A 14,626-nucleotide genomic window follows, 5' to 3' on the forward strand; every position below is an offset into this window, starting at 1 on the left:
AGCCTCTTCCGCAGCTCCCAAAATCCTGTCACAATGATAAGCCTGATCACAGAGCAGGCCTATATCCATGGTGACATCTGTGGCACACACACACACACACACACACACACACCATTAGTGCTGCTCTATTTCAGCTCAGGCCTACATGCTCACGTGAATGCTTGCAGAGCCGCTCCAGAATCAGCTTTAATAAATAGGCTGGCATTTAAGTCATGTTGTATAATGACTATATATATATATATATATATATATATATATATATATATATATATATATATATATATGATACACTGTATGTTTAAATCAGCGTATGATTGCTGGATAAATTACATTTTGCCAATCTAGGATGAACCAGAAGACAGGGTATCTTCACGTCACCTTGCACACGGAGCTGACTGAGATGCTGAGTCAGGCTCCTGCGTCACAGTCAACTTACTGCACTTCTTTCTTAACTTGCTGTCCTTCCACTGTGCACTAGAAGCATAACAAAGAAGCATATATACGGGAGGCGTTTAGGCACAGTATTGCGTGTGGTTCACCTGTGTTTTGGCAGCGCTCAGAGCCCAATACACAATCACAGTAGCTACTGTGAAGAAAGAAAGAAAAACAGATTTGAATTGTAAAACAAACGCTTTGAAACAAGCTCCAAAGTGTGCGGTGAGGAAATACGACACTGTACACAATTCATTATATCTTTCCATAGACAGCAGTTGTGTGCCACAATATTAGCTCTGAATATTGTATATTGCATCTTTAAGTAACCAAAGGTTCAGAAGCCCTGCCCGAAACCACGAGGATGCACGTAATGATCGCTCAATCATCAATCTGTCTGCAAATGTTTCCGAAGAATAAATCAATTATTTTGTCTGTAAATTGCCAGGAAATGGTAAAAAAAAAAAATCCCCGATTAACATTGACATGGGTCACTATGACATAGAGTGATTAAATTAATCTGTGCGTCACAGCAATTCTTTTGAATTTTTCAGTTTTGTCAAATTGTAATATTTGTTTGCTTTGAAAAGGACATATATATATATATATATATATATATATATATATATATATATAGGCTGCTCTGTGGGGCTCTACCAAATGCTAACGCTAGCATGATAACATTCTCACAATGGCCGTTAGTTTGGGGCATTCCCACCTCTGTTACTCGTTTCTCTCTTCCTACATGCTGGAAATTAAAAGGCCAAGACACCAGACCTGGGCCTCCCGATGGCCCCCCCCGCCTCCTCCCCTCCAGGGCTCCCCCTTTTCCTCCCCCCTGGAGCGCCAGACCTGACAGTGATGAATGAAACACAGCAGCTAATGTCTGGCTAGTGGATATTGAACACACACACACACACACACACACACACATACACACACACACACACACACACACACACACAGCCTTAACTGCACTGCAATTAAATCTACAAAGTACACCCCCCCCTCCTCCTCCTCCCGTGTCTCTCTCTGATTGCCTGGTTTCTTCTGCTTCTCCTTCTTCCCCCTTTATCAGCCTTCCTTTTCACGTCTCCCTCCTCCACCCATCTCTCCTTCTCCACTTCTTTCTTCCCGCTACAGCATTACCTCCCGCCCTCTCTCTATGCGAGCCTCTCAATCAGCTACTCCGATTGCCATCATCGTTTTTATTACTGCCCATCATCACGACCATCAGTGTTGATCCTCATTGTGCTGCCACTGACAGCCTCGAGGAAGACGTGTCCTCACTTCGGGATATATATAAAAAAGAAAAAAGGGTTTTATGTTGGAAAAATAAACTGCTTTCGTGGGCTTCAATGGGCTTTGGACACAATGGCCAAGCCTGTTGTTAAGGAGCTGCTTCCACTTGTGTGAAATGAGGTGGAAACAATAAATGCGAGCCTTTTAAAATGATGAAAGCACGTGCTGGACTTAGATGGTCGAGGGCAGAGCTTCCTCCAGGAAGTTGTGTCTGCATTGCAGACGTTAAAATGCGAGTTTATGTCCGCATGTTCTCTCTCTACTTGGGTCCATTTGGATCTGGTCTGTGGAGATGGGGACTGACTGCCCTCGGGTCTCCTTTCTGAAAATCAATTACAACGTCTAGGATCTCCACAGGTCCCTTTTAGGTCTGGTCCCAAACTTTTGCTCCCTAAAGACCCTCGACCCTCAAACCGACTTTATAACCGTGCTTGTCAAGAGGTCCTGCTGCTGCCCTGATTCTTATAGCAACCTTATCTGCTGATGAAATCAATGATGAGGGCTTTCTGTTTATATATCTTCTGGATTATTTTTAAAACATCTTTTGAGTCAGATCCCGAAGCATCTAGTAAGTAAAAGAGCCTCTCAATAACAGTGAAAGGTGCATGATTTTATTTCAGAATAAATCATTTCCAAGAAGTTTCCTGGAAAGAAAGAGATCATATTGTCTTTAAAAAAACACTACGAACCAACTTAATTTGTGTTGATGAGCGCAATCCAGAGGAAATCAATCAAACTGGCGTTGATTTGTTTTTAAAACGTTTTCAGAAATCACGTTTTTTGGGGTTTTCTTAATGTGCACTGGTGTTGGTTTATTCATTTTAAGAATGGCTTTGATCCAGTTAAACAAACTCTTAATTTATTGAATATACTTTATTTATTGGAAACGTTATCGTTATCGTACGGAATTTCTTTGCAGGAAACCTGGGAAGTGATTTAATAAAAGTTGTACCACAGATCCCCGTTTCCCCGAAGGACCGATGTCGGAGGATGTGAAGATGAGGTAGTGCGAAACCCCCGATAGAAGGTCTCTATTGTTCCGGTCACGAGTGTGCATGCCGCTAAAACAACATTGAATCATCTCCAGCAAACCTTCTCCACCTTTTGTGCTTCCTGTTTTGTTCTCTTTTCGGCCATCGTCTCGAAACCTTTGAAACACTTGATTGACAGGTGTGTCTGCTAGAGTGGTGGTCGGGGTAAGTGCGTGTGTGTGTGTGTGTGTGTGTGTGTGTGTGTGTGTGTGTGTGTGTGTGTGTGTCTGTGATCGATCAGAGCCATTAGCAGTGAGGCAGTGTGTGTGTGTGTGTGCGTGTAATGCACTTAGGTGGGCTGACTGGACCCTTTCAGACGTGGAAACTGTAATACTGCTGTGTACATCTACAGTGTTCGCTCAAGTAATGGCTTTTTGCACTCGCACATATAATCGTCTGTATGTCTGGACAACGTCGACGTAGACTCAAAACGCTACGGAGATATTCGGCATTTGGCACATGGGTTTAGTTATATCTAATAAGTAATGGGAGAGGTTGTTTATTGCAGCATGTATGTATACAAGCTTTTATTAACTCCGATACGCATTTATGATACAGCATATGAGGGCTGCTCTTCATCATGCTGTGTACATTAGTATCTTGTAGTTACCTGTGTGGAGCACAAGTTATTGTTGCCATGTTCAGCAAAAGCGCAAGAAATACTCTGATCTTTAACTTCAATTAAAGTAGTAATACCGCCGTGTAAAAGTACCGACAACTAAAAAAACACCCATCATGCCGAATTGTTCATTTCAGAATTATTCACGATGCATTCATGTGTTCATCACTTTGTTGTTGCAACTGGTCGAGCTAATGTTTGTATTTTCATATACTACTAATTCAATTCAGTTTATTTTGTATAGCCCAAAATCACAAATTAGCCTCAGAGGGCTTTACAATCTGTACACATACGACATCCCTGTCCCAGGACCTCACATCGGATCAGGAAAACGCCCCAAAAAAAACCCTTTAAACTCAGCATTATCTTGTGTTCTTGCTGGTTGAATCCGAAAAATCAACATTGATGTTGCACAGTTCAACTCGTCCTCCATCTCGTTTCTCTTTCCCCTCCATCTTTTCTTCTCCGCCTCTCTCCCTCTTTCTGACGATCTAATAGGTCTCCCTCATCATCCGTTATGTTGCTCGCGTTCTCCCCCCTTAAACGCCCGTCATTATGCCCTTCAAGGTTATCGGGCCACCTGCTGATGGAGACACACACACAGAAACGCACTTGCGTTCGCTGCTTTCCCTTCTGCGTTGTCGTGGTAACTGCCGTGACAACGGTAAGATGGATTGAGGAGCGGCTGAACCTGATAACGCTGCTCAGTCGCTTCACGTGTTCATGAGACGTGATGAACGGACCGATGCGGCTTCACCTGGATTCACCTGGTTTCCTGTGTGTCCAGATGAGGACACCAGGTGAACATTACACCCGTAAGTGATGGGTGGAAGTATTTGGATCCTTTACTGAAGTAAAAGTACGAGTACCACACTGTAAAAACACTCAACGGCGAAAGATTTCTCAAAGACTGTGATACTATCATACCGTATATTATAACATTAGAGTATTATCACTCGTGCATTAATATAAAACCAGGTTCCCTTGTTTGTAGTTGGTTGAGATGAAGATCATTTAAAACTATTAACTAACGATTCTTTTTGTAATCTGCTGATTATTTTTTCAATTAAATTGATTTCTTGGTTTGTAAAAATTCAGAAAATAGGAAGAAACATTGTCCAAATTACCCAGAAACACAAGTGGATGCTTCACAATGTTTGTTTTGTCCACCAACACTAACGCTGGCACTCAATAGGGACAAGTTGCGCTTCTAACGTTACCTGAAGGCCACCGTAAGTCTCCAAGCATGGAAAAAGAGGAGTGAGCGGAGGGGTGTATTCAGTTGGACCTCGCCACTCCGACACAATGGTCCTTGAAGGGTTGAACAGACAATGGAGGAAAGATTGTCCAAAGGGACGTCTTTCAATTGCTTATTTTGTCTGAGCGGTAAAAACTCACAGTCGTTCAATTAACATTAATATGTATCAAGGGGGAAAAAGGTAGAAAATGCTGTAACAAGCAAATGTTTGGTATTTCTTACTAAATACGTTCTCAAAATGATAAAGGTCAATTGTTTTTCCATTTCACCACTGGACCAATGATTGTGCAACGTAGTCCACTTTTACTGCAGTTTCTGAGGTGCAAAAGCAAAACAAAGAACCGAGAATGTCCAATTGAAAACATTATTATAGTGTTATTATAATAAAAATATATAAAATATTATAGTTATTTTATCTCTCGGCAAAAGCAAAGTGAGCTAACTGTTAGTTACTAAAGCTAGAGATGTCCATATGGAGGGAATCCAAACAGCTTTTTTTTGGCTTCAACTCACAGAAACAACCTTACGTTTGCTTTAAATAAACGTAATATCTTTAAATCACATTCTTACTAGCATAATGTCAATATATATTTATGTCAAAAATTCCACAATCCACAACCGAAAGCTGCAATGATAATGATTTACACCCAAGTACAAGTATACCTGCCAATTAAAACACCAGATGCTGGATGTCTGAATGCATCTGCATTAAGCTGTGAGAAGGACGACATTGATTTCTTTATTAGGCTTTTGTTTTAAGTTGTTTACCCCTCTGATTGTCTGTGTGGAGGGGGAGGGGGATTAGTAAAATGTCAACTATCAATGTCCAGATTACATCAGAATACAAGTAACATGTATTAATGAGATGGCATAAACCACTGAGAAAGTGATTAATTCCACAGTTAGGACACTTTTCATACCATTCAGCTTTAATTCTTTCATAATTCTGAAGTTATTACACTGTTAGAGGTAACTAGGGTTTGTAAATGGTCATCTACTCTATATTTGCATTAATTCAGACAATTTGTTTTACATTTAAACTTATTTTCCGTACTGAATCTTCCATAAGAAAGAGCACCAACAGTGTAGAAGTGTCTTCAGAATATGACAATAATGGCAATATGTTAAAAGTTTAGCTGAAGCATGAACAAATGTAATGTGCATTTGGTTGAAACCCATTTATTGGAAACCATTCTGGTGATCGATGAATTGTTACAGACATTTTTTAAGCAAAAATGACAAACATTTGCAGCTTTATAAATGTGAGGACTTGTTTGGTCTTTGTCATGTGTTACAGCAAACTGATTGCATTTGAGACTTGGATTAAACAGGCAATTTGAGGAAAGCCACTTGGAGTATGGGAACTATTTTAAACTATTTTCTGACTTTTTTCTGACTGCTGCCCAATTTGAAAGCATTATTTTCTTAGAATGAATGCATATGCATCACTTTTAATTGTCACATATGTGTGCAATATCCAGACTGTTGACAAAGTTACATTTGAAAAGGGGAAAAGCTTCAAACTCAAAAGGATTTCAAATAAAATACATACTTTAAACCCATTATTTATGATCCATGATCCATATACCACCTCATCTACAGTTGAAAGCACCATAGAAAACAGACCTTGTGGAGAGATTATATTGTCCAACATCAAGAACCATCTCCTAAGCCAGCATGGAAGATAACTCAATAAAGAGTAACTTAAAACTCATTAAAAATCTCATTGTTGTTGACCTCCAGAGGCTTCACTTTTCACCTTGCTGCAGTGACCTCTAGGACCCTGTGACATCACTGATGGGTGTGGTTACAGCTGCACTTCTGAGACCAGCGAGAGCAGCAACACACAGTGCTTTAGCCTCTCAGTAAGTTATTCTATCAAGCGGAAATCTGACCAGCTAAAATTCAATGCCAACTGGAAACACTGCACTTGCTGATAAAAACCATGAGACATGAAAATCTACTAATTGGATCAATTAGTTCAAAACACTGTTTCAAAAAGGTGGCGAATGAAAGTTCTGAATCTAAAATACAAACACTCCGATTCAACGTCAACCAAGTCAACAGGTCAAACACTATGGATCTGGCCTGACTTGGCCTATTTCCTAACCCTCCTGGTCAGTTTTCAGAAGAAGAAAAAAACAATTGATAAAAAAAAAGAAACACCTTGTTTTAACTCAAATATCAAGATCTTGTGCTTAAATTGATGAAACCATCTTTCCAAAATACTTTAACTGTAGTGCAGTTCATTTGGTCAAACATATCCAACAAGCATTCATACACAAACCTCTTGCTTGGCCTTCCTCTGGCTGCTGGTAGACCCTGTGAGGTCAAACCTACGCTCTTGTCCGGTTCACAGACGTTGATTGGCGCTTCAAAATCGTACAAATACTTTGTTGCCATTCAAATTACAGGTCGACTTATCCGATGATGGTCACACCGTCTCCAAAAACTTGTTGGGGTCCAATGGCTCCAATGCGGAATATCGATCAAAAAGAGAAAATCGCTTGTTTTGTTTTTTTTTGGGGGGGGGGGGAGGTTCCATAGCCCTTTCAGAAGCTACGTTTTGAAAGAACTTTTTCTCTCTCGTCTTTTTGCGAGCCGAGGCAGAGATTGTCCCCTTCCACCGCCGCCGCCACCACCACGCCTGGACATTTCTTGATTTCCTCTGGCGCTGCAGCCCCAAGCCAGACAGACAAAGGAGGGGAAGCCCTGCCAAGTCTCTCCACTGCAGGCATGGCTTTTCCGTTCCTCTCTACTCCCTCGCTCTTTCTTCGTCGCTCACGATTGTGGCAGCGTTCCCGAGAAGCTTTGGCGACGCTCCAGCATGTCTGCCACTCCGTCTGAACCATTCCATCCATCCCTCCTAACCCACATCCTCCTACCCCCATCCGACCCCCTCCAATCCGAAAAATACTGAGCACATTTTGGGTAAATCAATCCCAACAAAATTAAAAAAACTCAAGTCTTTGACTTTCTACTCCCGTTGCTCTCCGTCTCTTGAACACTGAACCCCAATAACAGAGTCAATATCTCCTCTATGCAACCTTTACACTTCCTACTCATTACTGTCATCTTTCTCTTTTTAATGTCAGAGGGTGGTGTGTGTGTGTGTGTGTGTGTGTGTGTGTGTGTGTGTGTGTGTGTGTGTGTGTGGTGTGTGTGTGTGGTGTGTGTATATGTCTTGTGTCTTTTGTTCAGTGCCAGTGTGGATCTATTCATCATGTGCCAAGACTCACTTGTAGTGAAGAGGGGGCAGGTTGGTGCCAAATGCCCCAACTGCCAATTGGTGCTGCCGTTGGTCTGTTAGCATAATAATTTTTTTTAACTCCCTTATCTCAGACAGCACACACGTACACACATTTTAGTTTCAGTCATTTACACATTAAACATTAAAGTGACAATTATGATTTAGAATGGTTAAGTAAATCAATAAATGTAGGGATTATCAAAATACTGATACTCGTGAATTTAAGCTGTTTACATCTGACATTTTATGCTTCATATCCTCATTAAATGTCTTCAGTGTTGTGATCTCTATCTTTAGAGATGTTCAGTGAAAATAATAAGTATTGTGGCGATATGATCAAGAGTACATGTGTTCGATCCAAACTATTGAAATTAAAAACTAATAAAACAAGATGAAGTACAATTTTCAGTTTAATTTGGGTTTATTTACATTGAACTGTGGACTTTGGCTGACATTGGGTGTCCGTAATTTCTTGGATATGAATATAAAGGACCTCTCAGATACATCCTAGTATATATATATATATTATATCTTACTGTTTAGTTATAATTCAGGGTTTCTCAATGTAGCCTGAAAAACAGATGACATGGGTACAAGGAGCGCACGGCACAGAAATACCACAAGAGAGTCGGTCAAAACTAGTTTGGAGACACAGGCTTTAGAGGCAATTATGTGGCCCTTGTGAACAAACTATGATGTAACTATAGTAATCATGACATGAGTGCTGGGTGCAGAAATGCATGTTACAGAGCAGTATATAAAGTAACTAAATTACCTCCAAAGTTGTAACATAAAAAAAGAGGACATAATTGTGCTCAAATAACACCTTATTCTTAAATGGGACATTTTGCGTCATGATTATTTTTTTACCTGAAGTCTGTTTGAATAGTAATACGTTTGTACTTTTACTTGAATAACATGTAAAAATAAGACACTGTGGTGTAACTACTTTCTGCCGAAGATCCGAGTACTTCTGTCCACCACTGTGTAATAAACACTGTAAGAGCTGCACAGTTTTTAACAAAGCATGTGATGTCCATGCAGCGTTCAAGATGCGCACGCGCAGTAGCACCAGCAGGTGCTAACCTAATAAATGGCTACATTTGAAAGTGTATGCTACGTGCCATTAGTTACGTCTTTATAAAGGAACTCAGTTCCCATCGTGGAAGGAAGGCAACACCGCAAAAGTTACCCCGAGACAACCACAACACCCAAATGAATCGGCAAACAGTGCGTTTTGGTTCGCTACGTGACGTCATTGTGTCACAAAGTTATACCGTTCTTGCTAAAGAAGCTAACGTACAAACAGCTAGCTTACCGGAGACTTTGATGGCGTCGGTCCGGCCGGGGAGCGCCGTCTCTGGAGTTGGCATTTGTTCTTTGGAACCCATCTCTCCCATCCCACTGTTGACGAAATGACGCCAAACTAGACGGAGCCTGGAGGAGGAGACCATCGGCACCGACTCACTCCTGTGCACACCGAGAGCTAACAGTTAGCTCAGTTAGCTCAGCTGCATGACAGCGAAACAGGGCTTGTGTAACGTCACGGTGCTCACGTGTTACACACAATAGTGACCATAAACAAAACGGCGTGCCTAAATGGATCCTATACGCGCCTGAAACGTGATTCAAACAGTTGTCTCAAGAGAACAAATCGGATTGTTTTAGTTTTGTTCACAAGCACCGACTCTAAGCAGTAATTACTTCTGTGAAGTTGCTAACTTCTTTCTCTTGTTCTTCTTCTTTCACCTCATCTAATTTACATCACGAGCTCGCCGAATTCACCAGACGACTTGGTAATAGGCTCAGTTGGTTGGGACGTACACGTTGGCTCTGTGTGACGTTTCCAATACGTAGAATAACACCGCATTTGGTAAAATTACGAATGGAGTTCAGCGTTGTTGCAAAACAACCCCAACAGCTGTGCTGTCAAAATAATATCATGGGCATTGTACAACTGTATTACAGAAAACACAGGCATGTGAGGTTTATGTGACACATGTGGCTGTTTTTTCTTATGGCCTCACTATCTGCACATGCATCCAGATTAATTTTACTTCCTGGAAAAAACACAATCAAAAACTGTTGTGGATATGGGACAAAGTATGGAAATCCTAATAATAGGAGGTCTGAGAACCATATATATAATATGTACCTTTCTTTAATGCAGACTATTGATTCATTTTTAAATGTTATACATGATAAGCTATTTTCAGAGTTAGTTTGACCCCCAATCTTTAGCACAGTAATTTGAGTTTGAGGCCACTATGCTCTGCCCATAAATACCTTTTAGATTAGACAAGCAGAACTTTAACACACACAGGATATTGCACAGTGGTACAAAGTGGTGTGAACTGTACACACACATCAACATGGAAAGAGATGAGGGCTGTCGTGTCTTAACTTGTGATTTTTTCATCGCGTTTGACCCAATCAGCACCACGTTCCTCCTGTTTCCTTCTTCCTTTTAGTTGTGGTGACGTTTCATATAAGTCCCGAACACCCCCCATCACAATGATTATCCAACAACACCCAGGTTATTGGGGAACTCGGGTGACTGTTACATATCTTAACGTGCTTATTCGCGGTGCTGGAATTATTCATGTATGTAAATGCAGTAGAAATAAGCTTTTAATCTGGAAATGTATGCGCACATTTTGCCATTTACACAAATATTCAAATGTGTGGAAAAAAACAGTTTTATTCTGAGTAGTAAAGCTAGAGTTCGTGCTTGGCTGAACGAACCAGGCTCCGTCAGATGGAAGCTGCTGATTATTTCATGGTTTGCGGCTGTAATGGTGCAGTCAAATGAGTGCACCACGGCCCCGCAGCAGTCCACTGGTTTCCAGTGTACACTGGCTAGGAGGGGAACGGCTAAGGGGGACAGATGACGAGCCGGAGGAAACGCTGCTCATGTTGGAAATAAAACATATAGAATATAAATGTCAGCGTCTGATGACGGTGAGCGTCATCTATAATTCAGAAGGATTGTGCACAATTTCACATCCCGGACGGAGTTTAATGTCTGAGATGTTCACGGGGGAAGTGGTGGAATGCACATGTATGTTCACTCAAGTACTGTCCTCAAGCACAATGTGGACATTCATGCACATCACTTGAGTGTTTCTTCTGCTACATTAACCTCACTCCATTACATTTATTTGACACTTTGACGCACTAAAATTAAAGCCTATCTTCTCATAGTACAAGTAAGAAGAAGAAAAAGCATTGAGTCCTATTATTGCATGTCGATCATATAGGTTATTTTATTCAGATATATTAGTTGCTCTGTATAATATGTTGTTTCCTGAAACCATTTTAATGAAACCACCGCATTAACAACGGTTAAGTACAGAGATCGGATGTTTCAATTGGTTGGCTTTGGTGAGGCAGATGCTCTCCCTCTTTCTTTTCCTCCCTCCATCCTCAGGAGAGGATGACAAGCAGAGAGAGGACAGAGCTGGCGGCTCCATCTGACTCCCTCTCTTTCAGAGGACCAGCCCCTCCCCTTCCTCGTCTCTCCTCTCTCCCTATGACTGCGCCCAACTTCTCTCCCTCCATCCTTCCATTCAGCTACTGTATCCACCTCCTGACTGACTGCACCCAGCACACACAAAAGCTGATTTCGGAGGGCTTGGGATATCGCTTGGCTCCAGTGCTCTTCTTGGTTTGGACTATTTGGTGCTTCTGCAGACCAAAAAACAATCTTTTCGAATTCAGCTGCAGAAGAAGGACGGTCCGACCTCCGCATCCCCCGCAACATCCCTCCGCATCCTCAGCATCTCTGCATGGACCTTCAGAGGAGAGCACCGCGGACCGGGCGACGCACGCAAATTACGCCGGTTTAAAAGTGTTCTATCAGCGGACGAACGGAAGCTCCTTGGTGTGTTTTGTGGAGGTCTTAGCTGCATCAAAAATTGGTAAATGTCTGCTGAGGGTTAAAAAAAAAAAAAAAAGAAAAGAAAAAAAATGTTGAAAGCTGCGCCATTTATCCTGCACCTGCCGCTGAAAAGGTATAGTTGTACGATCTTTCCACCAAATAGGCTCTCTGCAACGTTTAGTCATTTAAATCAAAGATTTATTTGTCAGGCCTTGTGGTTTTTAAACGCCCACCGGCTCCTTTCATCTGCGCTAAATCTGCTCCTGCAGCAGCCGCAGTGTGCTGTCGTGCTCTGCGGAACTTATTATTTATATTATTGAAATATGAGCAAACGATAGCATGCACTCCAATGATACACACCACATACATAGAATGCATTTGTAATGTAATATATACGTATATATGTATATAACACATTACAATATGAGTATTGTGTACGTTTTTATTGTATAAAACCCTACAACCTTAATATTTATAACGATGTAATTTGATGGGCCCACATAAATATCCATTATGTTATAATTTTAGTTATTGAAGATATTCTGTGTACTCAAGTGTTGTAAAAAAAAAAAAAGAAGAAAAAATGTAACACAGGCTCTGCCGCACACGCCCGACCGACCCCCACAAAGGCATCCCCCTCCTCCCCCCTCCCCCTTCCCCTCTCCTTTGCATTTTAGCCGACATGAGCTATCTGGGTCATTAGCATTTCAGCCGTTAATGAGGCTGCAGATGGGTCCTCTCCTCTGCCGGAGAGCCGTTGAGCAGCAAGATGCCGCTGCTGCTGCTGCTCCATCTGCAGCGACCACATTGAGATAATATTATAATAATAAAAAAGGCTACATGGCGTGATGCTGTTGGTGCTGACAGGACTCTGTGCTCATGTGGGATGCGGAGTAAATCGCAGCAGCAGCAGCAGCTTCCTCCCCTGCAGCTGTGTCATTAATGCAGTGGTGCCTATAAGAACGTGCATTATGGCTGCTGCTGCTGGATAATGGAGGTTCACGCTTTAATGGTCCGCAGTGCTGCTCAAAAGACCATCCATACCGCTGTTTATTTGTTTTTTTTATTGTTTTTTAATAAGGCGTAACACGTTGAATAATTTCCCTCTGCTGCAAAAAAAAAAATCACAATTTGATTGAATCTGAATTTGAACCTGATTCTAATCTGGGAAATTAGGTGAGAAGTAGACATTATTTTTCCTTTTTAGGGTAACACCCCCCCCCCGCCCCTCCAAAAAAGGGGTCGAGAACCATGGCCATTTATTTTTATAACCAGAGTGAGAAATGAATGGAAACCGGAGGGTGCGTGGACGTCTGCAGAAACGTTTTCATATGCATATTTTACACATGCATTGCCCTTTTAGGTCGCCGTAGTCCGCGTGCATATTTATTCAGTCAATCCGGTTGATATCGGCAGTTCCGTGGTTGCCCAGATAGAAGCTGTCCCAGCAATGCAGCCTGCTGGAGGTCAGCAGGACATCTACACTCACACCTACGTGGACATAGTCGGTGTAATTCTATCAGAATACATGATGTTAATCTTTTTTTAAAACTCATTATATAACCGCCAAGAAACACATGAAGGCTGTATACGAGCCCACAATAATTGAAATGACGGAGAAAAAAAGTGGGATTGAGTGGAATCGGTTGAAAGGAACAGCAGCAGAACAAAATGGTAAGACAATTAATCATTTACAATTTTTTTTTTTTTAAAAGCAGAAGAACACCGATCGGAATTGGACAAGAAGCCGATACTAGTCAAACGGATCAGGACAAGGTGAGGGGGGTGGGGGAGGTTATGGGTCATCTCTCCTCGTGTTCACAGCGGACCTTGATTTAAATGTCCATACAATTAAGGCACGCGGTGAATGCCAAGAGAGTGGCCTGAAAGTCAACACTGGACTCACTGAGCAGAGAGAGCGTGAGTCGTCAGCCTCTCGTGGCCACATCGAAGGCCCTTGATTCTCAGCTGAAGTAGAAATTAAAAACCGAGGAGTTTTTCCAACTGCACAACACAAGCTGTTTTGTAACTGGGAAGAGATTGGTGCAGTACCGCTAACGGCCACTAGATGGTGCCCCAAAAAGGTCCCAGCTCCTCTCTTAAAAAATATAGTGATTTTTTCTTTTTACTTAACAGCATATTTGCAACCCTTTTTAAGGGACATTTTGGGAATTATTGTACTTTTAACAGGACATTAAGATTAAGAGATATTTTGGTGCGCACATTTACCTTTAAGTAGCCTTGAAACATCGAAGTACTTTCACTCTGTATTTAAGTATACTTTTGGTGTACTTGTGAGTTTGTCCATTTTTAGCAGCATTATACTTAAAAATAAAGGAAATATTGTACTTTTGACTGCACTACATTTAAGTGGCAGTTTGAGTTACATTTCAGATTAACATTTTACACCAAATTAATTTAAAATCAGCTCCACTATAACCAGCTACAAAAATTAAATAGTGACGTTACACTAATGATAATCGGATAATATTGTGTATGATGCAGTAGCATTAAAATGATGGGGCATAATGTGAGCTTTTACGTTTGACACCTTTTTTGTAATGCTAATACTTTTACCGTAACACTTTGAATGGGGTACTTTTACTGGTAACAGTGTTTTTTCGCAGTAACATTTATATTTTTACTTAAGTAAAAAGTGTAAATTCCATCACTGCAGATGGATACTGCATTTAGTTTAAATTAAAAGTAAAATTGCAATAGAAATTTGAGTAGAAAAGGTACATATATAGCTGCTGTCACATCCAATACGTCCACAAATATAGGAAAAAAACTTGATGTACCATTCTTTTGTCATCTGAACAACTACAGTGATCTCTAAGGTTTTAATTAATTA

At 41.1% G+C, this 14,626-nt stretch overlaps 1 protein-coding gene across 2 annotated transcripts in view; it reads right to left on the reverse strand.

Annotated features, from left to right (window-relative positions):
* msra (methionine sulfoxide reductase A) overlaps positions 1–9,697 on the reverse strand; it is a 30,404-nt gene extending 20,707 nt beyond the window's left edge. Inside the window, exon 1 of one of the 2 annotated variants that reach the window (XM_034527370.1) lies at positions 9,211–9,697. In XM_034527370.1, the coding sequence (XP_034383261.1) occupies positions 9,211–9,346 (136 nt within the window). In that variant the 5' untranslated portion in view covers positions 9,347–9,697. Of the gene's footprint in view, positions 1–6,929; positions 7,787–9,210 lie in introns of those variants that run through there. The other variant, XM_034527371.1, reaches the window with a different exon arrangement.
* Between the last annotated feature and the right edge of the window lie 4,929 nt (positions 9,698–14,626).

The sequence above is a fragment of the Cyclopterus lumpus genome, chromosome 24, assembly GCF_009769545.1.
Source record: "Cyclopterus lumpus isolate fCycLum1 chromosome 24, fCycLum1.pri, whole genome shotgun sequence".
Classification (NCBI taxonomy): domain Eukaryota; kingdom Metazoa; phylum Chordata; class Actinopteri; order Perciformes; family Cyclopteridae; genus Cyclopterus; species Cyclopterus lumpus.